General features: G+C 34.3%; 3 protein-coding genes and 1 long non-coding RNA gene across 4 annotated transcripts; 2 read left to right on the plus strand and 2 right to left on the minus strand.

Annotated features, from left to right (window-relative positions):
- The first annotated feature begins 412 nt into the window (after positions 1 to 412).
- On the plus strand, positions 413 to 4,971 carry LOC134253460 (endoplasmic reticulum-Golgi intermediate compartment protein 1-like). The gene is made up of 9 exons (XM_062735980.1): positions 413 to 510; positions 1,204 to 1,338; positions 1,471 to 1,562; positions 1,741 to 1,865; positions 2,226 to 2,339; positions 2,557 to 2,611; positions 2,779 to 2,879; positions 4,281 to 4,403; positions 4,655 to 4,971. Exons 1-9 carry the CDS (start codon positions 491 to 493, stop codon positions 4,760 to 4,762), a joined length of 873 nt encoding a protein of 290 aa, XP_062591964.1. The 5' UTR covers positions 413 to 490; the 3' UTR covers positions 4,763 to 4,971.
- A 2,243-nt stretch (positions 4,972 to 7,214) lies between these two features.
- Positions 7,215 to 8,400, minus strand: LOC134253464 (membrane progestin receptor alpha-like). Its single transcript, XM_062735983.1, has one exon. It carries the CDS (start codon positions 8,398 to 8,400, stop codon positions 7,405 to 7,407), a length of 996 nt encoding a protein of 331 aa, XP_062591967.1. The 3' UTR covers positions 7,215 to 7,404.
- Positions 8,401 to 10,701: 2,301 nt separating this feature from the next.
- On the plus strand, positions 10,702 to 11,569 carry LOC134253466 (uncharacterized). Its single transcript, XR_009989133.1, has 3 exons — positions 10,702 to 10,876; positions 11,167 to 11,271; positions 11,442 to 11,569. It is a non-coding gene; the product is annotated as an uncharacterized LOC134253466 (long non-coding RNA).
- A 7,934-nt stretch (positions 11,570 to 19,503) lies between these two features.
- LOC134253457 (membrane progestin receptor alpha-like) lies at positions 19,504 to 22,324 on the minus strand. Its single transcript, XM_062735978.1, has 2 exons — positions 22,255 to 22,324; positions 19,504 to 21,282 (listed from the first exon to the last, which is right to left on the minus strand). Exons 1-2 carry the CDS (start codon positions 22,255 to 22,257, stop codon positions 20,278 to 20,280), a joined length of 1,008 nt encoding a protein of 335 aa, XP_062591962.1. The 5' UTR covers positions 22,258 to 22,324; the 3' UTR covers positions 19,504 to 20,277.
- Between the last annotated feature and the right edge of the window lie 2,077 nt (positions 22,325 to 24,401).

Below are 24,401 nucleotides of genomic sequence, written 5' to 3' on the forward strand. Positions count from 1 at the left end.
TGTCTGCACTTTCTGCAGTTTTTGTTTTAAGGTTTCTTTTCCACTTCAGATTCCCGAAATTATTTAATAGACAGAGGACTGGTGGAAGGTTTATAGCAGCTGTTTAAAAAAAAAGTGGCACAACCTTACAAAAAAAGTTTAAACAGTTACAAAAAAGTAACCTGTTTTGTTTTATACCTTACCGTGTTATTTTCTCCGGGGTGATAGCCTAGCTTTTTCTCACTTTCTGACTTTGAAAAAAATCTTGAATTTACCATTACTTGACCTGGCACTAAGCACCGACAACAAGGGGGAGGCGGACAAACTATACTCGAAGAAGAAACACCCCCCCCCCCCCCCACAATGCGTTCTACACTCGGAGTTTATTAAGTCAAGCGTTATCGATTTCCGTATTACATTGACTTGATGCGTTTCCGGTTCCGTTGTAAACCTTTCACGTTGGCATATCCCAAGGCAGCTGTTGATCTTATGTTGTAGAATTTTTAGCAAGATGCAGTTCGACATAAGAAGGTAATTTAACACATGTTTGTTTATATTCTATCATTTTAAGTGTGAAAATATTGCATATTGCTATGCAAAAACTGAGGTAGATCGCCAATTTGATGGATTGGTTTGACAGGTCGACTATGAACTTGTTTTAATATCTTGAAATCAAAGTTAGAAAAAGTCTGTTTGTGAAGCATTCTGAAAAGAGATTAACTGGAAAATAAATTGACTTGTTCAGTCAGAACATGATTTGCGGCGAGATTCAATTTACGAAGGATCATGGGTCCAGAGTTACTCAACTTACTGCAGAAAAAAAATTGGGCCTATTGTGTGAATGTGCATTAATCCCATTATTCCCAGATTTTCTTTTCTCTTTGCCCAGGGGTCATCATTAAAGCTTGCATTGACGAGCGGTGCTTCACTTTTTTTCCGTTATTCATTTCTGCCCCCCAACAAAAAAAAAAACAAAAAACTAAATTAATTTTTGATTGATCATTAAAAAAGAGATATTGCTTTAGGTTGGTCATGGTGTCTGTACAAATTACAATATTCTGTCTATTTTAGTGTAATTTTTCTGTTGTAATAAACTTTCTCCAATATCCCCTGATATGTTACATCAGTTATCCATTAAAGTTCATTGCATTGAAATCCTTAATACATAGCATATTTGTGTGATTCGTTTGGGTTGTTGATTTATTTCTTTTTTTCATATTTCAGATTTGATGTTTACAGGAAGGTTCCTAAGGATCTGACCCAGCCCACATTAACTGGTGCCTGTATCTCTATCTGCAGTGTTCTGTTTATTCTGTTTCTCTTTTTCTCCGAGCTCTCGCTTTTCATCTCCCATGATGTGTAAGTCCTGAATTGTGTTATCCTACTGTTAAATTTGTTGTACTGACTGACCACCTGATTTCCGTCACCTACTTGCTAAACTTGCTCTAGCATTTAAATCAGCTTATACAGTGTAATAAATATTTATTTCAGAGTCAGTGAATTGACAGTGGAGGATCCTGTCAAACATTCAGAGAAAATTCCTGTCTTCATCAACCTCACTTTACCCAAGTTAAACTGTAAATGTAAGTCCAACACCACTTTATTAATATTGCATAAAAAGTTATGAAATTGATATGTTTTAATTTAAGAATAATGATGAAGTACTTTTACTACTGATTTTGAGATCAATCTTTAAACTACATCATGTCTAACTTAACCAGATGGACTTTGTGGACTATAGGAAATGATTTCTGATTTCAGATCTAGGACTTGACATACAGGATGATATGGGAAGACATGAAGTGGGTTTTCAAGACAATACTCAAAAGTTTGATGTCAATGGGGGAACAGGGTGCCGCATGGAATCCCACTTCCTCATCAACAAAGTAAGTAGGCTTAGACAGATGAATCATCTTTATAAAAGCTAGCTGCAGATCTGTAGCTCTCTGCTTGAGAAAATTTGGACAGATAAAGCAGAGAGCTACATGTCCAAGCATTGTAAAAACCTTCGATTTGTGCTGCCAATTTTTTGTCGCTATGAACTGCCTGTCATGTTTAACTTCAATGTCTCAGCAATGTTCTCCCTAAAAAGTATAAAGTTATGAATTTTCCTGAAATTACTGTTAATGTAAGAGTATCAATATACCCTAATCTTAAATAATGAAGAGAAGATTGCTTTGTCAAAAGATAGTTTTGTTGTTGAGAAGAAATATTTGACAGAAATTTGTGTTTTTGTCCATGAACAGGTGCCTGGTAACTTCCACGTCTCTACTCACTCTGCAGAACAGCAGCCGGATAATCCGGACATGACTCACCTCATCCACAAAGTCCGGTTTGGAATGGATCTACAGGAAGGAAAGGTAGGGGTGGGAAGATATGAATTGAAGGGTTTATTGGCTAGTCTATTAAAGGATAGGTTACATAGGTGATAGAATATAACAATGTTCCATGTGGATTCATGTGTACTACGATGAACAAATTAATCATTAATTTATTATCAGACTGAATGAATAAAACTCTAAGCTTACCATACACTTGCAGAATATGTCTTTAATGTTTATTTATTTTATGTTACAGGATGTTTCTGGTTCCTTTAACCCAATGGAAGGCCTGGATAAGACCAAAGCACAAGGTTAGAAGAAAGATCATGAAAATGATTAATAACTGTCTGAATGAAAGAAATGTGTGTGTAGTGATTGTTTGAAAAGAGGGGAAGATCTTCCTTCCCATTTATTTCTATTTTAAAAGAGTATTGGATATATTGTATGAAACTACATTTAACATTGCACTTTATTACAGCAATAGCTACACATGATTACATTGTGAAAATCGTCCCATCAGTGTATGAAGATTCCAGAGGAAACCTACGATATCCATATCAGTATACATACTCTTATAGGGTAAGTGCAAATGTAGATACTAGTTTTCATATTCCAATAGGGTAAGTCCAGCTGTGAATGCTAATTCACATACTGCTATAGGATGAGTGCAAATGTAGATACAAATAACATACTCCTACATGGCAAGTCCAGTTTTGTATACACATTCTCTTTGAGGACTTGTCTAGTACAAATATGGTACCATTGAAAGAGGAGATTCAATACATATGATCTTTTAGAAATAGTCCATAACACATATTCTTACAGGGTTAGTGCAGTAATTGTACTCATGTGGGAAAGTCTGATACATTTACTATTACAGGGTAAGTTTAATGCACAGACTCATTTAGGTAAATTAATTCATTACATTTTTTTGACTGGTTTCTCTTGGTTTTAGGGTGCCTGTATACTAACTCTTCTGTTTCAAATGGTACACATATTCCTCTGTATGATAAGTCTGTTTTAGAAAACCTATACACAGATATTTCTGTGATTTAAGTCTGTTAAAGATGACATACATATAGTAAACTCCTTTGGGGAAAAAAATTCTATCAGATAACCAACATTCATATACACAGGTCTGTTTTATTTAACCTGTACAGATATACGCGGTTGGGATACAGGTCTGTTTTGTATTAACTGTACTCATACTCTGCTGAAATAGGTTTGCTTTCTATTACCTTTACATATACTCGGGTGGGAAAGGACTTCTTTTCATATTATCTGTAATATAATACTCCAGTATAGTAAGTTTATCTCAGATTACCCTACGTATATGTGCATACTGTAAATTAGGTACTATAGTGGATTTTTAATATGCATTTATTAGGGGAAAAAATAGGATGTGCAAGCGAAGAAGTTACATGTACTTTTTGCTGCTGTTCTTCCTGGGATGGGGGTAAAGGGGGTGGATGGGCGGCACCGATAAAATGGGATATACAAGAAGTTACATGTACTTTATGCTGCTGTTCTTCTGGGATGGGGGTGAAGGGGGTGGATGGGGGGCACCAATAAAATGGGATATACAAGAAGTTACATGTACTTTATGCTGCTGTTCAACCCGGGATGGGGGTGAAGGGGGTGGATGGGGGGCACCGATAAAATGGGATATACAAGAAGTTACATGTACTTTATGCTGCTGTTCTTCCTGGGATGGGGGTGAAGGGGGTGGATGGGGGGCACCGATAAAATGGGATATACAAGAAGTTACTTTATGCTGCTATTCTTCCTGGGATGGGGGTGAAGGGCTGGGATGGGGGGCACCGATAAAATGGGATATACAAGAAGTTACTTTATGCTGCTGTTCTGGGATTACAAGAAGTTAAGTTCTTTCTCTAAGTTTTGACCTGTAAAGAAATCGTGTTTTATATATGTAAGATTATATAGTAATTTTTTGTGTTCTAAATTTTCCCAATTATTTAGGATGTTATTCAATATGGCCATGGTGGACGGATGATGCCAGCAATCTGGTTCCGCTACGATCTCAGTCCAATTACAGTCAGATACAAGGAGAAGAGAAAACCTTTCTACACATTCCTTACCACGGTAAGTAATGCTAGATTCAGGTTACAACCCATTCATTACCACAGTAAATAATACAAGTTATCCTAGCAGAGGTTTAGTGTACTACAGTAATATTAGTAATCTAGACTGAGGTCAGCTCACTGGATACTTGAACTGATTCCTTATTGTTAAAAGTATCAAATCAAACATCTCATCTGAGATAACTCATGTTTTTATAAATCAGAGAAGAATTTTAAAAAACATGTGCTTTTTACCTTAATTTCTGTTTACAGGTTTGTGCCATTGTTGGGGGAACATTCACAGTGGCGGGGATCATTGATTCCTGTATATTCACCGCCGCTGAAGTCTTTAGGAAGCTGGAGATTGGAAAACTCAGTTGATCTCAGAGAGTACTAGCTCGGGATAAAAATTAACTTCATCTAGTCAGACAGAAACATGGGACAAAAATTAAAACTAACTGCGTTAGGGAGGTCTAAGTATGATTTAACAAGTAGGGAATATTTACTTTTTAAAAATTTTATAATTATTTATGTCCAATTTAATATGTAAGTTATTGATTTAATGAGGAGAATTTGATATCTCAAAAGTTGTTTAATTTTTTTTTTGGTTGATTATTGTCAAAAGTGCGAGGTAGGTCTGAATATTTTTTAAAACAAGTTTTTTTTATAACATCAGCAAGATCTACTAGGGCATGCCGAGACAAATCATTTGGAATGCATTTATTTTGTTAAGTTTATGGTTAGTGAGTATTTGTGCACGTACATGTCTGCGAGTATCATTCTATCATTAATCAAATTTTTCTTGCCGTCACATGAATATGAAATATACATGTACGTATCATTCATGAGAGAATGTACATCTTTGTGTGATTTTTAAAAAAAAGTTGCTTATTTTATTAAATACTGGAAATTACTAAAATATGCATATATATTTGTAATACAGTATTTTTAGTGATTTCCTTTTCTGCTAGCATAGTTTACATAAAAAGTGCCTATATCTGTATAGTACCAGGGTACGAGTCAGTGTAAACGTAGGTCACTTCCTATACACAGGTGCTCACATTCCACAGAACAGAAGGTATTGTAGATATACATGTAGATTTTTACTCATCTGTCAAACATGTATTTTTGGGGTCTCTCTGTTTTCAACCAGGCTTTTGTATCTTAAACGTGTTTGTTTGTTTTAACGTAATTTTTGTAATTTTACTGAATTATGTTAGGAAATCAAGACCATTAAGTACAATTTGGTCTGTTTTCTTTTTGGCATGCAATATACAACTTTTATATTCAGTTATCAGTGAAAGTGGGCTCATGTATATGTATATATACAATATTTTCTGTTCAGTCTTATTTTTCCAGATTTATATTTTTATTGTTAGAGGTTATTGAGAGTTGAATATATTCGATGTATTGGTTTGTATGGGAAGAATGATTTGGTTTTGGATTTTTATTGCTGAGTTTTGTTTGTGAAAATGAGGGAGATAGCTGACTGCATGAAAGGTAAAATTAATGATTTACAGCGTTTTAAATCATCATTTTGAAGAAATTCATTGAACTTATTACGCATTTTTTTTTTTATAGTTTTGATGAGATCTGGACAAATTTTTATTTTATATAACATTAGCCAGTATATGTTATTGACTTTGAAATTTTGTTATTGACTTGAGTTGAAACTTTGTTAGCGTCTGAAAATTATTGGCATAGTTGAAGCTTAAAATATAGTGTTAGAAGACAGTAATTATCTACATGTAGGTCATAAATCTATAGAAACTTTGTCAAGCTTTCTTTGTTTAAGGAAGCATCATTCACTATCCTTTATGAATGAACTGAATTTTTTATGAACTCATTGCAACAAAATAAGCCATGGGACAGATTTTACTGAGAAGCCGAAAGAGTGATACTGCTTATAACTAAGACAACTAAAATCTTATACTTAAGGACATGTATACCTTCATTTGCTGTTGTTGAAAAAGTTCAGTCTACCAATTTTGCTCAATATGATATGCATAAAAAGACTGAAATAGGGATACTAATAATTACTGACGAGCTCTTATCATAAGTACAAATTACTGTTAGTATATGGCAATTCAAGAGTCACACATTGAAGTTTGCAAAGTGAACAAATGTGGGAACAAATCCCATTTGAAATGGCACTGCATGGATACAGGGATATTTTCGTCCCTTTTGCCACCATTCTAAGAATTAGAATTTAAAAATGGGCAAACTCAAAGAAGAAAGCATTATCTCATTCACCAACACATTTCTGTCGTGGCAAATTTTAATGAAGCAGAATTGAAAGTGTGATTGGAAAAAATTAATATGTATAATTAAGCTTCTTGTATTCTGACTAAAATTAAGAAACATCTCTAAAACAAGTTTTTGTAAAAACATGTGTTTCACATTTGTATCACATGTGTCAGATGTCTACAATTTTCAGATGTCAGTGTTTTTCTGAACATCAGTTTAGGACTGATTATTAATGTGTCCTCACATTTTGTCTCTATTTGTCACAAAACAAGTCCCAATATCAAGATGATCAGGCTGTAGATAGGTATCAGAAACATGTATCCACACACTCAAACAAGAAGAGCTCAGAAGAGATATTTAAATACATGTATTTTGTATATTATTATTTTAACTTCAGAATATTATTGTTAATGAGCATTAACTGAATCTGAGGAATGGAGATGTTTTTAAATTTCTTTTTCCATGTCTGAGTCAAATTCTAAATTTTTAAATATTAATTGCCAAACATTCAGTTTCAGTAGCAGATCTTTTTGAAGCAAGCTAAAATGTTCAGTACAGTTGGAGTTCATTGTGCATACTGCAAAAATTTCATTGAGGAGTAAAATGGTATTTTATTGGCTTGTCAGCTTATTTTTGGGTGCGGGGACCATTTATTCAATTGTACTTGTAATTTCTTTGTTGCAATAAATTTTTTTATTCTACTTGGACATTTTTGTTAAGTTTTCTGTTTACCAAGCGAAACATAAATCAACAGAAAGGGTATACATGTATGTAAGCTAGTTCTTCTGTTCCAAATTGTTGTTGTGTTCAGAGAGACAGCTAAAGTTATCACAAACACTTTTTCTTTTGAAATGAAAATAAAAACGCTGTATGATAAAGGCATCAATTACCACTATAACGAAAACGAGGCCAGTTGTACTCCAAAATGAGGCTGTGACCCGCGGGAGACTGACGAAAAGTTTATGGAATAACATGTCCCAGATGACACCATCCACGTGACTTACTGATGCCTGGATCATAAGCAAGTGAAATATTTGGTGGCTGTTTCCAATGAAGTCAAATGTTCCAGGAAATAAACGCTCTGGAAGTCGCGCAGAGTAAAAGAACCCGGTGGCGACCATGTTGAATATTTGGATGCCATGGTGATAAATTCCCCCAGTTGTCTCGAAATTCAGAATACGGTCCACAATTGGAGTAATGGATAAAAGATATAAAATGCCAACTCCAGCAGTAGGGAAAATGGTACGATGTTTTGGGTGAGTTATGACAGCTTTAGAGATGGCACCACAGGTGCAGCAAAAGACTGCTAGAATTGTACCAACGAGTAGTACTCGCCACGGAGTTGTGTTATCAGCATTCTTATGTACGGAGTAGTGATGGTGATTCAAAACGGCACCAAATCCAAAGAGACCAATACACGCAAAGTCTACCATAAACATGCAGCAATTTACATCTTTTGATTTGTGTGAAAACATGTGAGCCATGCTGCTAGCCAAAAACGTTGCAAAGAAAGACAGAAGGGCCGTCAGCAGTGGCCAAGTATAAGGGTCATAAAGGTCAAAGATGACGGATATCTGGTAAATGCGCGATGTCATCACTAACGTGCCCACAACATGTGTCCAGACGTTGAGAGTCTCCGTGTTGTTGTAGAAGATGCTGTATAAATAGAATTTCCATGGCTGGTGGCAGTATCGATATCCAATCTCTACGTATGGTATGTGAAAGTATGCTGGTACCTGGGATTTGCTGAGGGTTCTCTTCTTCAATTCCATCTGAAAATAAGAATTGGTGCTTTGAGGACACCTGTAGGATTGGGAAGGGAGAGGACTCACCCCCTCCCCCTGTCCATGCAATTAAATTGCAATTTCACTCAGGAGAAACAAAAGAAAGATGCATTTTCGCCTCCTCTGAGTGCATCAAAAACGTATCTATCAGGTATGCACTTTAAATGAAAATATTTATTGAAAGTCTATTCTCACTTATTGTTGCATGCCAAATCTTTATTAAGAAAGTGTCTTTTTTTTAAACTAAAAGATGCACCCCCACTTATTTTATTCACATCGTTGTCATCAAGGGATTTCCGATTTCGAGAGATTTCCCCTTTTAATTTTTTAACTTAGTTGCAATGATAATGATGTTGCGTGCCTCTAGTTATGTAAATTGTATTCAGAATTTCAAAGATTTTACAATCGCACACAGGCCCAAAAAGAGGATAGAAATGACGGTACTTACCTTGGTGTAGGCAAACTGTGACCGATGTTCTCTTCCCCTGTACATGAATATTATCACTCAATGTTAAATGTACGTAGAGGGTTAGCAGTTGACCGTTACGTCACACCTACCGTCTATGGGGGTCAGTCTTGGTACACTTACTAGTATACCAACCTCTTAACTCAAGGTGAGAAGAAGATGAACCTTGGTGTCCACTGCTCTCCAGAAGTAGACTTTTCCCACATGATCGCATTAAAAGCGTATCATTTTTTAAAGAACATGGCTATTTGTACAAAGATATGGGCTCCTTTTTTTCCAGTGATGCTTTATACCCTTGGTTCGGCTGAAAATTTTAAATATTCAAATTAAAAATGATACACAGTATCACAAAATCAAAGTTGAATAGAACGCTATGTAAAACATGGTAAGATAGATTTGCATCCCTTTTCACAGAAAAATTTACGACTTACTGTAAATGTTTTTAAGTATCATTCATTTGAACGATAAAATGCTTTCTTCATGTTCTTTGTTTGTTATTACTGGAATTAACGGAAGCAGTTGTTGCAGAAAAAATACAAAACCCGCGTAAGCAGGTTATGTAAATTTTTTCTGCAATAGCTGCGACCTTTAATTCCAGTAATAACAAACAAAGAAAGACATTTTATTGTTTATATTTATATCTGTTTAAATAATCATTAAAAGTAGGATTAAAAAGATTAATTATTGTATTAATGACGCGAACGTCTTTATACATTTCATTGGTGGAACAGCCACTGATCAATAAATCTGAACAGGCAACATGCCTAATGTAGTTCATGCAGTGATTAACGCAGTGGGTTTTGTTAACCCCTTCACTTCCGTACCGGTCAAATTGACCGGTGGCGCGTTAAAACACGACTTCGCGAAAATAAGATCTTCGTATCTATTTAATGCTAGCATGAAGGTATGTAAACTATATATCATCTTTTTGGAAATTTTCTCTACTTTTAGAATATCTAAAAAGATTATGTCTTGATTGCCGGTATTTAATCTATTTTACGTTGTAAAGACAAACGTGACTTTTTGAAAATGGCGTAATTTTCCAAAGCGATTGCCGATTTTCCAGACGATTGACAATTTTTTCCTGTTTAACTTTATAAAGAAAGCATGGTATATTCTTAAAGCATATTTTCTCTACTTTTAAAATATATAAAAATTATTATTATTTCTTTGAGGAATATTTTAAAAACCATAATTTTCTTGCACTTATGTGTTTTTTCTCGGTTTTATTCGTAATGTTTAAACAAAGCTCAGTTTTACGTTTATTTCTGTATTGAAATAGGGAAAACAAAATAAAGCTGGTAAAAGTGGAGAAAATTTCCTTTCCAACAAACCCTTACAGGCCTTCTTACGCTCAGTATTTTCTTAATTACGATAATTTGAATTTGTGACCTTCGCATAGTTTTTATGGAAAAATCGGTCATATTTACCATGTAACGTCAAGGTCGATATTGTTGCGTCTTACTCGAAACAACAAATTCTTTTATACGACTTTTTGACCATTTAAATATATATATATTTTTACTGAAATAAATGCATGATACAAAAATACATTTTAAAAAATTTATATATACTATCTTTCTGCCTTTGTGTGAAATGAAATGTCAATTTATTCATCCACATGTAATGATGAAAATTTCATGTAGTGATGTACAATGTTGAGAAAAATTGTAGATTCCCTAAACGTCGATCTTTACTAAAAAAAAATCAGATTTTAATATAGTTGTATCTTGTTATATTGTATACTTAATTTGGAAATTAATTAGATCTACATGGCACGAAATTTAACAATACAAGAATTTGCATTTATAAATAAATACGACTCATCACTGTATGAGTTGATACGAATTGAGATAACCACGTGTTTCCGCTGTGGTAGCAGTAAACAAACAACATGATGGTGATCCGAAATCTGAACGTCAATTTTCATGATTATTTCACGACGAAGATCATCACATCAATGAATCAAATAATACGGACATCCTTTGGTATTAGCAGGTGAGAATACGTGTATATTGACTGAATAGTTTAAGTTTAAAACGCAATTAGTTCACGTTCAAAAGAAAACTAAATGTAGACATGTAGTAGATCTTCATATTTCAGTGTGCGTATTTCGTATTGTTCAGCCAATTTTGTGTTGCTTTTGAAGGTTTTATATGTCTCTTTATGACAAACACTCGTAAGTTCAAAGTAAAATCAAAGTTGCCATAATATTAAATAGACTGATAGTTGTTTTCAGTATGTGTGTACCAGTGTGTATATATACCACTTTCACTTTGAATTTTTAGGGTGCTGGCACCATATGCAACAATACTTTCATCTGTGAATACCCACTTGCTAAGCCCACCATGAACTACGAATGCCAATTAATATGTAAGGACACCAATGAACAGGTAAATTTTTGTTTTGTTGTTGAAAATTTCTGTATTTCTAAAATTTCAAAAATTAAAGTCAAATTTCATTTGTGTCATTCTCATGATATAGCATTCATTTATAGACTGCAGTTGTATTTCCAATCTGCATAAAGTTTGTGGTTAGAATTTCCATTTTCTCATTTTTTCAGACACTTTCCAATTATCGAACATCATATATATGGGTGGTCAAACTCACTGGATGGTTTATCAACACTCCCATGCTCACGAACAGCCTTGCCCCAGGAATTTTGCTCTGAAGTAACATTGCAGTCTATTGTCTCCCTCCTTTTTACAACCCTGGCAGCCATGCAGGTATGCAATCTTTGAAAGCCATGAAGGGACATAGAATTTTTAAAAATTTATAAAAATTTATAAAAGTAAACCGAGTTCTAGATTTACACAATCCATTCTCTCGGATTGACAATCTGTTATAGCAAATTGCCAATTCATATTCTCACATATTATCTTCCCTCAAATTACACAATCCATTATCTCAGATTGTATAATTCATTCTCTTAGTTTAAATGATATGTTCCCTGGGAATGTAAACCCTTCCCATGATTTCATTAAAATTATTTATCTGTACATATCGGATATGGTAATACATGTTTAAAGAATAGAATATTGTAGTATTTTACATCCAACCTTTTATTACATATTACGGTCCAAAATGAGAAAAATACATGAACATTTTCATATGATAGCACTGATATTAGTACAACAAAAAATCTTAGAGGTTTTTGTGTTATGTGTATATTAAGATAATTGAAAGTCCGATATAGTAAAGTGAATATGGGTCCTGTGTAATCATAATATTTCTAAAATAAATATATGTTGAATTAGTTATGAAAGAGGTTGGAAATGACTGGTTGCTGAAACTATATAAAAAGAAGTGAACGCACTAATTGATTAAAATGGTTGGATGTATCTGTACATATATGTAATAAAATTCAAGAGCACAGATTGCCAAAATCATAGGACTGACGTTGTAACAAATCTCGAATTATTAATTTGTGAAAACGAATTACTAGTATGTAATTCGAGATATCAAATTATGAATCAAGGGGGTGAATTAGTAATCTGTAACATCGGATTGTGTAATTTGAGATCTCGAATTATAAATCGAGGGAATGATTTAGTATCCGTGGAATTGGATTGTCTAATTTGAGATCTCATTTTTTACTTTTTTGAAAAATTGCTGTGTCCTTTCATGGCTTTCATAGCAATCTAATTAAAATTAGATCTTCCATCCACTGCCAGATTTTTTTTATATGTTGCGATAGCGTAAACAGAGGTCTGGCTTTAGTCAGATTGCCATACATGCTATTTGTTTTAGTTCAGTAATTTTACCATAATGGTTTACTACAAGGTTGTTGAATTATCAGTCCTGATACATTGACTTAACAATATCATTTAACTACTTGAATCACACAATAGATGCAATCTTAATTTTAAAAGGAAAATCAAATAAATGTAGTAATTTTAGCATTCTTAATTTTATTTATAAATGTAAATTCATATACACAATGACATGTATCTGTTTCAAAATATTTAAATCATTTACTGGATAGAAGCTGATCACTTGAACTTGAAAGCAAATTATAATGTCTTGGACAAGTCAAAGAATTTCCTCCAGTCTTCCAGAGAAGTAACAGTTGATAAAAGAATGGTGGACACAAAGTAAAAGTGCTCTTCAAAATTTTGTTGAAGATTTCAGTCTGATTTGGAATTCATCTTGCAGTATACCTGGATTTGTCTATTTTGGATATAAGCGTCAAATTTTCAACTTATTGACTAAACAGTTTTGGGCTAAATATTGCCAATGCTATTTATTATTATTATTTCCCCCCAAGATAACATGTCAAGTCTTTATTGTACCCTTAAGCTAGCTGTTATACCAGAAAAATCTTGTAATGAAATCATTTAGTTTTTTTTCTTGTTAGATTAAATCCATGAAAATAAAGATTATTTTTAATGGCATCAAGAGAATGGATTTCTTGTTTAACAAAAAGATTGTATACATGTTTTGCTAGGGGTTTGTAAGATGCAGACCAGAATTCTTTGCTTGCAAATTTTGTCGTTCGCCATTTTTATTACGTCAACTATTAGATGATTTATCCATGTATGAAGCATTTCAAAATTGATATTTACTTACAGTTTAAAGCAGAATTCTGTACTGATATGACCTTGACCTTCTGAAGAACAAGAGTGTCAAGGTCAATTTTTACAAAAATGTTCTTTCATCTTTATGGCCAATATATATCTTACAAACAATATGAAATATACAAAAAGTGTCTAGAATGTGTCCATAATGTGAAATAACATAGCCAAAACCTTTAAAATGTTGTTGCTTAGCAACCACTTAAAGGTCATTAAAGAGATATTTGAACTAAAATGATGCATGGATATTGCAGTTCTGATCCCTTCTTGAGAGTATATTCAGAATTTTCCATTTCAGCATCCATTGTGTAAAATTATGGCAAGAATATTGAAAAGTGTTGAAAAAAATTGATGAAACTTTTGCACTTATTTGACCTTTGACCTCCTAAAAGAGTTCCAATAAGGTCAAACTTTAAGACAATTTATCTGTTGTATGTCTGTTGTTATTTTATGACTTCACATCTAACTTTTATATGTGCTGGGATGCATAAATGTATCTAGATTGAGTAAAAAATTAAAGAATTCTGCGTTGCTTAGCAACCCCTTTTAAGTAGTTATATGCAGAATTGAAAAAAAAGTTTATGTGTTTCATGTACTACAGTATAATGCTCTTTTGTGGGTTTATCCCAAATTTCCTATTTCAACATACATAATACTTAATATTTAGCTTGAAGATTAAAAAGTATCAAAACATTCCATAAAATTATGCACTTAATTGACCTTTGACCTCAATTTTTACTAATAAGGTCAGTGGTTGAGCATCTAAATAGTCATAAAATATCATCTCTATGAAATTCCCTTCAAAGTGGTATGCATTATGCCTAGCTTTCACCTAGGATAAATAAGTTAGAAATAATTTAATAATGCCATGTCAAAAGGCCTCCAAAAACACGTAAAATGCGCCGGAAGAGAAAGGAGAAAATATTCAGTGGATGTAAATATTTGTTAATAAACATTTTCTGAAGACGTCTCCATATGGCAGTTCGTGGCGAACGTTAGAGTGTCTCAAATGCAAGTCAAAATCCAAGGTCAAGATATAAAAAATAATGGTACCCAATGAAAGGTCTTGTCACAAGGAAACATCTCCGATATAGAAAAGCACCAGAACCAATCGTTCAAAAGTTATGGCCAATGTTAAAGTTTTTAAAAAGAGGGTCACTCCCAAGGTCACTGACAAAGGGTCAAAATCAGTGATGCGTAAAGTATGTCTTTTCACAAGAAATGCACACATTCTAGCACTATCTGATCAAAAGATTTTGTTTAAAGCAGACCAAACTCAAATGTCAAATGATCAGAATCTTGGTAACCAAATCTTGTAAAATATAATAGCCCTATCAAACAGGCACCTGACGTTACTTATTTTTCTTATAATAAAAAAAATTATACCCTTACATTATAATTATAAGGTAAGGGTATATTTTTTTTTTTATGAAAAGAAAAATAAGTAACGTCAGGTGCCTGTGCCCTATCAGTAATTGATCAAGAGTTATGATCAAGGTTAGATTTTTTTCAGGTCTATGTCAAAATCCAAGGTCAAAGGATAACAAGAGCCCCATGGGCCAAAACGCTCACCTGAGCACTGTGACGAGAAAAAAGTAGTTACTGGTTTATTATTGAAAAGTTTAAATCCAAAAGTAGTCCCATGATCAATCATGTATTTGCTATTCTTATTAAGATGATTTTTAAAGAATTTTTCTATATACTTTGGTCAGCCATTGTGGCCCCAACCTACCCCCGGGGTCATGATTTGAACAAACTTGAGTCTACACTACCTGCGGATGCTTCCATATAAATATGATCCATTATGGCTTTGCCATTCTTGAGAAGAAGATTTTTAAAAAGTTTTTCCTATAAATTTCTTTGAAAAAATTGATTGGCCATTGTGGCCCCGCCCTACCTCCAGGGTTCATGATTTGAACAAACTTGAATCTACACTATCTGAGGATGCTTCCATATAAATATGATGAATTATGGCTTTGTCATTCTTGAGAAGATGATTTTTAAAGAATTTTGCTATATATTTCTATGTAAAACTTTGGTCGGCCATTTTGGCCCCGCCCTACCCCCGGGGGTCATGATTTGAACAAACTTGAATCTACACTACCTGAGGATGCTTCCATATAAATATGATGAATTATGGCTTTATCATTCTTGAGAAGATGATTTTTAAAGAATTTTGCTATATATTTCTATGTAAAACTTTGGTCGGCCATTTTGGCCCCGCCCTACCCCCGGGGGTCATGATTTGAACAAACTTGATGCTTCCATATAAATATGATGAATTATGGCTTTATCATTCTTGAGAAGAAGATTTTTAAAGAATTTTCCTATATATGTCTATGTAAAACTTTGGTCGGCCATTTTGGCCCCGCCCTACCCCCGGGGTCATGATTTGAACAAACTTGAATCTACACTACCTGAGGATGGTTCCCCATTAGTTTCATCTTTCCTGGCACAGTGGTTCTTGAGAAGAAGATTTTTAAAACATGCCACCAAATTTTCATTAATTCCCAATTATCTCCCCTTGAATGAGGGCGTGGCCCTTCATTTGAACAAACTTGAATCCCCTTTACCCAAGGATGATTTGTGGCAAGTTTGGTTGAAATTGGCCCAGCGGTTCTTGAGAAGAAGACGAAAATGTGAAAAGTTTACAGACAGACAGACAGACAGACGGACGCCGGACAAAATGTGATCAGAAAAGCTCACTTGAGCCTTCGGCTCAGGTGAGCTAAAAATTACCAGTACCCATTGAAAAGTCTTACTACAAGTAATAAAACCTAATCCCAAACATGACCATGGTTAAGATTTGAAAAAAAATGTGTCAACAGATCAAATTTGTTGGTACACAAGGGAAGGTTTGTCACAAGAGCTGTACAAGTGAAAAATAAAAGCCTAGCACTAACTGTTGAAAATTAATGGCCAAGGAAAAATGTTCTTCGAATTAGAACAAACTCCAAGGCTTAAATATTTGTACCCAAGGGAATGTCTTACCACAAGAAATTTGGAGTTTTTTTTTGTTTGTTTGTTTGTTTGTTTGTTTTTTTTTTTTTTTTTTTGGAGACCAGGTCTTCCAACAATCTATAGGAATTCCCATGAATACCAATTGCGCTCCGTTAGCAGAGCTGATGCAGAATTTATTCAAATCTTATGCACAAGGCCTTTTCCTCGACGTTTATATATCGACGACGTATAATCAATGAACAATAGCTGTTTCCATTCATATATTGATACAAAACATCCCAGTGAGCTTTAAAGATGCATGGTGTGGTGAGCAGACTTACAATTGAACGCTCCCGGTGAATCGTAAACGTCAACAATAACAGAGCTCTTAATGCCCTGTTTAAAAAAAAATGTTTTACGTTTCACGGGTGTGATCAATTTGCTAAACTCTGTACACAACATTTAGCGCGGAATGACGATACTTGTGAAGGGGATTTGCTTCCTTACAATTTTTAATCTGAATATAATTATTTTTCTGGATTAAAGTTTTAATATTTTTCATTAATACACAACAAGATTGCCCCTTTTCCTAAGTACCGGTATTAAGAATAAAATTAAAATTTGTGAAAGTGCAAGGATGTGTCAATCAAACCCGTCTGAAAATTTGAAGTTTTAATAACTTTAAGATGAAATAAAATTTTTGATATCTTTTTGTGTGAAATGCTAATAAAATATAAACATGTCGTGATATTATACAGAAAATATTAACTTCAAATCTGTGTCTATGCACCTTTAAGCATAAAATTAAAAGAAGATGGGCGCATTTGGCGAGTGATCTGCATTTGTACGAAACATGTATGGTTTAAATGTCCATGATTTGGTTGGATGAACATAGCTGGGCAGCTACAAACACGTCCATGGTTTTTTTTTCATTTAGTTTGAAAGACCTTGTCAGATTGTAAACATTTATGTCCGTTTTTCCTTGGGGTACTATAACATAGTAATGTTTCACAAAAAATAAACACCTAAAATATTTAATGCATAGATGTATGACACGTGTACATGTACATTATAGAATAAAAGATTGATTTCGCTCGAGAACCAAACTGAACCAAAATTTATCTAATTCAAAATTTTAATACATCAGTACATAAAACGAAACTGGCAAAACAAATGGTTGTTTGCATGAAAAAAAAAAAATTAACGGCCCATGCCAGGCTCGAACCAAAAAGTTCTTGTGTCGAGCGCACTGAAAGGTAACCCTACTTACTGAGCTATCACCGCTACACATTTACAGTGGATTTTAAAAGGACAAACAAGCACCACATTCACACATTTGGATTTTTTTGGGAAAAAGTTCATTTTTCGTGGTCTCTAGGTCTTCTCTCCATTTTTTAAAAATGTGTATTCGTTTCTTTGAATTAAAATACACACAAATAACGTTTCAAAATCATGGAGAGAAGACCCAGAGATAGAAAAAGTTTAGAAAAACGTATTTAACAATGTACCATTTTGTACCAAATGTCTGATCTGGCCAATTTTCAAGTTATTTTTGAGCAAATCAAAGCTCAATTTGGGGAAAATATTTTCCTTTCCTGTTGCACAGGTACCCGATGAATAAAAAAAATGTTAAAATTTCATGTGACATGTCGATAAAATTTTCACTTTTCAATTAAGCCCAGAGTCCTGTCGAATGCCAATCAAAAGCGCCCTCGTTCTTTGTGAAAGTGCAAGGGTGTGTCAATCAAACCCGTCTAGAAATTTGAAGTTTTGATAACTTTTAGATAAAATAATATTTGAATAAAAGATACCACAGAGTCAGACACATTTGTGTCATATTTGGACATTTACATAAAAAAACATTAATGGTTATCTAACAGCCAATCTTTATGATAAACGTGATTACTTTAACTTTTCAATCGTCAACTTCCCTTACATATGCATAATATACCTACATCGCCTGCAAATGGGATTTATATCTCTCAGTTGATTCGATACGAAAGAGCAAGAGCATGCTGTACGTATGAACAGTTTTTAAAACAAGGTAATTTATTGACAAACAAGTTGATGAGACAAGAATATCAAGTCTTGGTTTAAAAGTCATTATTTTGTGATTGATACAATAATGTCAGCAATACCATCTAAGTCAAAGATGAATGACGTTTTTCATACTACATGTAATTGTAAGACCAATATTAACTTAATTACCGATTTGTCGAAGAATATCCCGTTTTGCCGATCATGACAAGGAGTGTTATGAAAAACGTGTTGGCGTCTTTTCAATCGTCAACAAAGTCGCCTGCGTGGCGTAGTGGTTAGAGCGTCTGCTCTAGAGTCGCAAAGCAGGAGTTGATCCTCACGTCGCGGATTCGAATCCCACTGTGGGACGTGGAGACTCTTCGGATGAGACCGTATAAACCGAGGTCCCGTATCACAGTAGGTGCTGACACGAAAAAGATCCCTCATTGCTCAATGTCCCTCAATGCCGAGTATAGGAAAATATCTGTTGCTCTCCACCCGCAATTGGTGGCATCGTCCATATGATTGGAAATTTCTCGAGAGGGACGTTAAACAACATACAATCAATCAATCATACTATAACACCATTTTCTAAAATGAGTATGTGTTTGCTCCATTTTTTGAAAGTTAATCCTTAAAGTTTGCATATGGAGGAAAGACTCTACCATCAAAATATACTTTTATGAAATATTAAATATTTGTATCTTTTTGAGAAATATTCTTGAAGTGCATTAAGCCAGTGATCACAAATATGATTTAAATGTATCAGGACTTGTGTAGTCTCGTAGTTAGCGTGCAGTCTGGTCTCGAAAGAAAGTTTATACAGCTAAGGTTCGAACCCCACGGACACCATTATTTTTTTAGTAATAAATTTTGCCGAGAAATTTTTTTCGAAAAAAAATGCTTATTATAAATACTTAATCCACAAATTGAATGTGTTTTATATATTTAAAGGTATGGGCTTTCTGCACACTATGTTCGCACATCTTATTTTAGTAAAGAAAAAAAAAACAACAACAGATTCTACCCTTTCAATTGAATTTAGATTCTGTTGTACAAATAGAGAAAAGAAAAGAATGTCATATTGGAGGTAAAAGTAAAAATTTAATAAACAACGATAACAATATTGGAAATGTATATAAAAGAATCCATCAAAGTTTTGTGTTACATACGTATATATGAATCTTCATTTCGATGCATTACATACGTTGGTAAAATTACACATATGTAGTATGCTGAAAGACTTGACTGGGCTAGATCACGCTTAGCTATATTTGCGTAGTATAGTATATTTTTTAACATTTTGAAGTATATACATGTGTATGTGATATACTGTTACATTTTGGCAAGTGTAGACCAGATCCAGTTTTTACAATAATAACAAATGAGACATTCAACAAATGAGTATTGAAATACCCTAAACCCATATGTATTACAAAATTATAACGACAGGCCAGAAATTTCTGTTTTTGTACCCATCTTCGTTTGCCAGGGAAGAAGTTCCGCTCCTCTTCTTTTTTTCACAAAAAGAAGAGGATGTCATTATGCAATTACTAGAAAGAATGGGATGAAAATTAAGGACAAGTTAATCATGTTGGATTTCAAGGTCAAATTATCACTTTTCCGGGACAAATGAACAAAAAGGAGTAATTCTTAGAGCTGTGGTTCTTGGCTTAAAATTGAATTGAATGGAGAGGTAGGCAAAAAAACCCAAAATAAAACAAAAACAAACAAAAACAGCCATCGGTCGGAAACCCCAACCCCATATTGTTTGTTGGCTGAGCCACTGGTTTCCATCAAGTTCATTAGAATTTGTATCTTTCTTCAAGCATCTCTTTTTATTGGCTGGTTTTTCTGTTTGTTGGCTTAGCCATTGGTTTTCGCCTTAAGTTCATTAGAATTTGTATCTTTCTTCAAACATCTCTTTTTAAATCTAGAATAAAAATATTTCATAGTCAGTATGTCTGCCAAACAGATAAGAGCAATGATTCCAAAAATGTTCCAAAGGGACGGTGGAGGCCGACGGACTACGAACGTCTGCCGGAAGTTGATGTCCCAGACGACACCATCCAAGTGATTCTGAGTACACAAGACGAACAGGATATGAAAGATTTGGTGGCTGTTTCCTATGAAGTCAAAAGTCCCCGGTGAGAGACGTTCTGGGAGTTTTGTAGAGTAGAAGAAACAGACGCCAATCATACTGGCCATTTGTTTAAGATGGTGAGCGATCCCGTCCGTCCACTCGGAGTTCCAGATCCTATGGAGAATTGGAATGTTGGACAAAAGATATATTGCACCTAGACCCGAAACTATTAAGGCTGTCCGTCGTTTGGAATGAAGATCATGAACTATAGCTTTGGACATCGATCCAAAGGCGGTACTAAGTATAGCAAGTACTGAACCGAAGTAGAACACGTTCCTCAGAAGAACCGATTCCAAGAAACACTGATCCAAAGAATAATAGTAGTGGGTAAGTATGGTGCCGTATCCATAGAGACCAATACATGCAAAGTCTGCCATAAACATACAACAGTTCACTTCCATAGATTTGTGAGAAAACATGTGCGCGGTACTACTGGTGACGAACATGACCGTAAAAGAGAGAATCGCTGCTAAGAGGGGCCACATGTAGGGGTCACCAAGGTCAAAGTTGACAGATATTTGGTACAGACGTGACGTCATTAGAAGCGTGCCCACGACATGCGTCCAAACGTTGAGCGTCTCCATGTTGTTGTAAAAGATACTGTAGATGTAGAATGTCCATGGCTGGTGAATATAGCGGTACCCTGCCTCTATGTACGGCACGTGGAAGTAGGCCGGGACCCGGGATCTAGGGAGGGTCTTCTTGTATAACTCGCCATGAAACATAGCCTACAATAATCAATGATTATAAAATATTTATATAAAACAGTTTGAAACATCCGTTACAAGCCTTTTATTGTCAAAGTCAAATAGGGGAAGAAGGCAATATGTTCAGATATTTTGTTGAATATGCTTATGGAAAATTACATTGATTTGAAATGTATGCACAACAATACAATTTACCGGGTTGGGTGGGTGGGAGGGGCGTTGATTAAGGCTTCTTTCTTCAATAAAGAAAAGGAATGTTTCATAAAAATCAAAGTTGCAAATGAGGGAAGGGCGGGGCTTTTCAAACTAGGAGGACACCACCGCCGTATTACATAGTGTTGTGGGCCCTATATAAATGTTTGATTAACACAGTAACCTGTTAAACACAAACCATCGATTACATGAATACACCCAAAGGCAACAAATACTGGGTATATTGACTTATTGTTACATGCAGGCGGATCACACTGGGGTGTCCGAGTTATGTCATGACTGGACTGATCGATTTCTGTAATACCGTGAAGTTACTGTACTGATCTATATATATACGGACTTCAATTTCCGTGTTTGTCATTGTACACAAAATGTTGGTATAGCGTAAATAGGAACGAAATTTAGATGAAAACACGAATAATTTTAGTTGTACACTCATGCATGATGTTGTATGTAAATGAGAAGAAAAATCCCTGACATTTATCATCTAGTGGAGCCTGTATAAAATATTATGAACAATAGCTAAGAAAATCAAAAAAATTAAAAAAACTAATGAATAGACAGTGAATGTGAAAAAACTTAACATCCTTGTCCACTATTAAGTAAAAACCTACCTATCATAACAATAGGACGATACGTCTGTTTAATTTTAGTCGTAGTAGCGACACATTCCAAGCATTCCAAAAACTTGTCAATTAAAAAAAACACTGCATATTTCCATAAGGGGCTGAGAGTACCTGCCTTGATTAACAAAGCGCCAGTACTTAGAGGTATACGTACCATGAGCTCGTGCACGCACCTTATCCCCACCTAGCGACGCTGGTGTTCCTCGGCGGCCTTTAAAACCCGAGTATATAAAACGCTGATCCGTACATATGGGCATTCTACAATGTAACAAGTTTAGCCTGAGGCCCGTGCCCTTATATTATGTACGTACTGTCTACTGAAGTCAAATGCGGGTATACGGAAGTATATTTACCTTATAGACAGATGATTGATTTCTTAGATAGGTAAATTACATACCGTGCCACTACCTTTCGTTATGTATACAGGGCACTATAAGAAGCACACAGGCGTGGATCCTTTTATTCCCATTTGAGTCTGATATAACAGATAAATATTTTAGAAAACTGCAGAGTATAGAAAAGGATTGAAAAATGAAATCAGGGCCTAATAAAGCAAAGGAAGAAGAAAATTAAAGAATACAGAATGTAAAATGTTTTAATGCAGGATTCAAAAAGAGCTTAAGCTTATCGTATTGTTGATGCTAGCTTTTGTGACATGGGACTTTATTTACATATAATTATGTTCTTAAACCACTGGAAAACATCGGGAGAGAAACCTTCAATGACAAAGCATAATGTTTTAAGGATTAGTATAGTTAAAATTTCCCATATATATAAAACGCCAGCTTCGAAAACATATACATAAATACTGTACAATGATTTGGTTAATTAACCTACTTAGTGCACTATTTTTGGTTTCAGAATTAACGTTATGAGTATTTGTGTATGTATTTACAGAAAATGTAGCAGGGAAAAAATGCACTCGATCTAAACAAGTCCCGGGGGGTGTATCGTTGAACTTTAACTGATGTAATTTTACTACGTAAATTTCAGAAGATCCCCCCCCCACCCCACTTTTTGTTTGCTGCATGTACGATCGAACAAAGACAAATTTCAGCACAATAAAAACATATCAGAGATAGAGATAGCTCCAACAACACCACTTCCCCTTCACGAAATATGATTTTCGAGTTTGGGTAGCTAACGATTTGGGGGGGGGGGATTTAGGCTGTAAACAGAAAAAAAAAATCATTTCTTCCATTTGCAACAATTTAACAAATAACATTTGTATGTCAATGTTAACAGAGCAACATATCAATAAGCGATGTAAATAGATATTTACAAGAAACGGAACTTACTAATTACCTATCTGATGAGGATACACAGAAAATTGCGAGTTCTAACAATTGAAGAAGGTGCAGAAGCTGTTTAAAGTATGAAATTAAATAAATCACCAGGATAAGACGGAATTCCCGTGGAGTTTTATAAAATGTTTAGAAATATTTTATTGATATGAAAGCCTATGGTGAGATCATTTAAAGTGAGATCATTTGTATGATCTACCATTATGTGAGATCATTTGAAGTACGCGAATTATCATCTTTACGAAGATCTTCTGTTATGTCACTCATACATAAAAAAGGAGCTTGATAAATCTTGATAACTATCGTCATATTAGTTTAATAAATTGCGATTATAAGATTTTAGCTTTCGTATTTGCAAAGAGACCATGCACAAATTATTATGGACAAACTCATTAATGACAATCAAACAGGTTTTACCAAGGGAAGCTTAATTAGTGAAAAGACAAGATTACAAGATAAATACAAGATATATATGAATATTGTGAAGAAAACAATGAAGAAGGAAAATTATTGTTTGCTGATTTTCAAAAAGCATTTGATTCAGTTGAATGGACTTTCTTGTTTCAAACTCTTAAAAAGTTCAACTTTAGAGAAAATTTCCTTAGATGGGTGAAAATTTTATACACAAAGCCTTATTTTCATGTTAAAAATAATCACTGGTTAACTAGAAAATGTACAATGTCAAGAGTCATTAGACAAGGATGTCCCGTCTTAACATAGCTCTTTCTTTTTGTTATTGAAATCCTGGTGTTTAAAATAAATGCTTCTGAAAATATACAAGGTTTCAAAACTAATCAATCAAATGAAATAAAATGTTTACAACATGCAGACGACTGCACATTGCCAATAAAAAATCGAGAATCCTTAAAAGAGACTATTAAAGTAATAAAATCTGAAATATATGGTGCTTTTAAAGTTAAATTCAGAAAAAAAACAGAGGATATTCTCTTAGGACCGCTTAAAAACATGCTGGAAGATGTAGAAGGAATTAAAATGA

This window comes from Saccostrea cucullata, unplaced genomic scaffold (assembly GCF_032062105.1).
Source record: "Saccostrea cucullata isolate Sc308-1 unplaced genomic scaffold, CSIRO_AGI_Scuc_v1 ctg6849, whole genome shotgun sequence".
NCBI classification, from domain to species: Eukaryota; Metazoa; Mollusca; class Bivalvia; order Ostreida; family Ostreidae; genus Saccostrea; species Saccostrea cuccullata.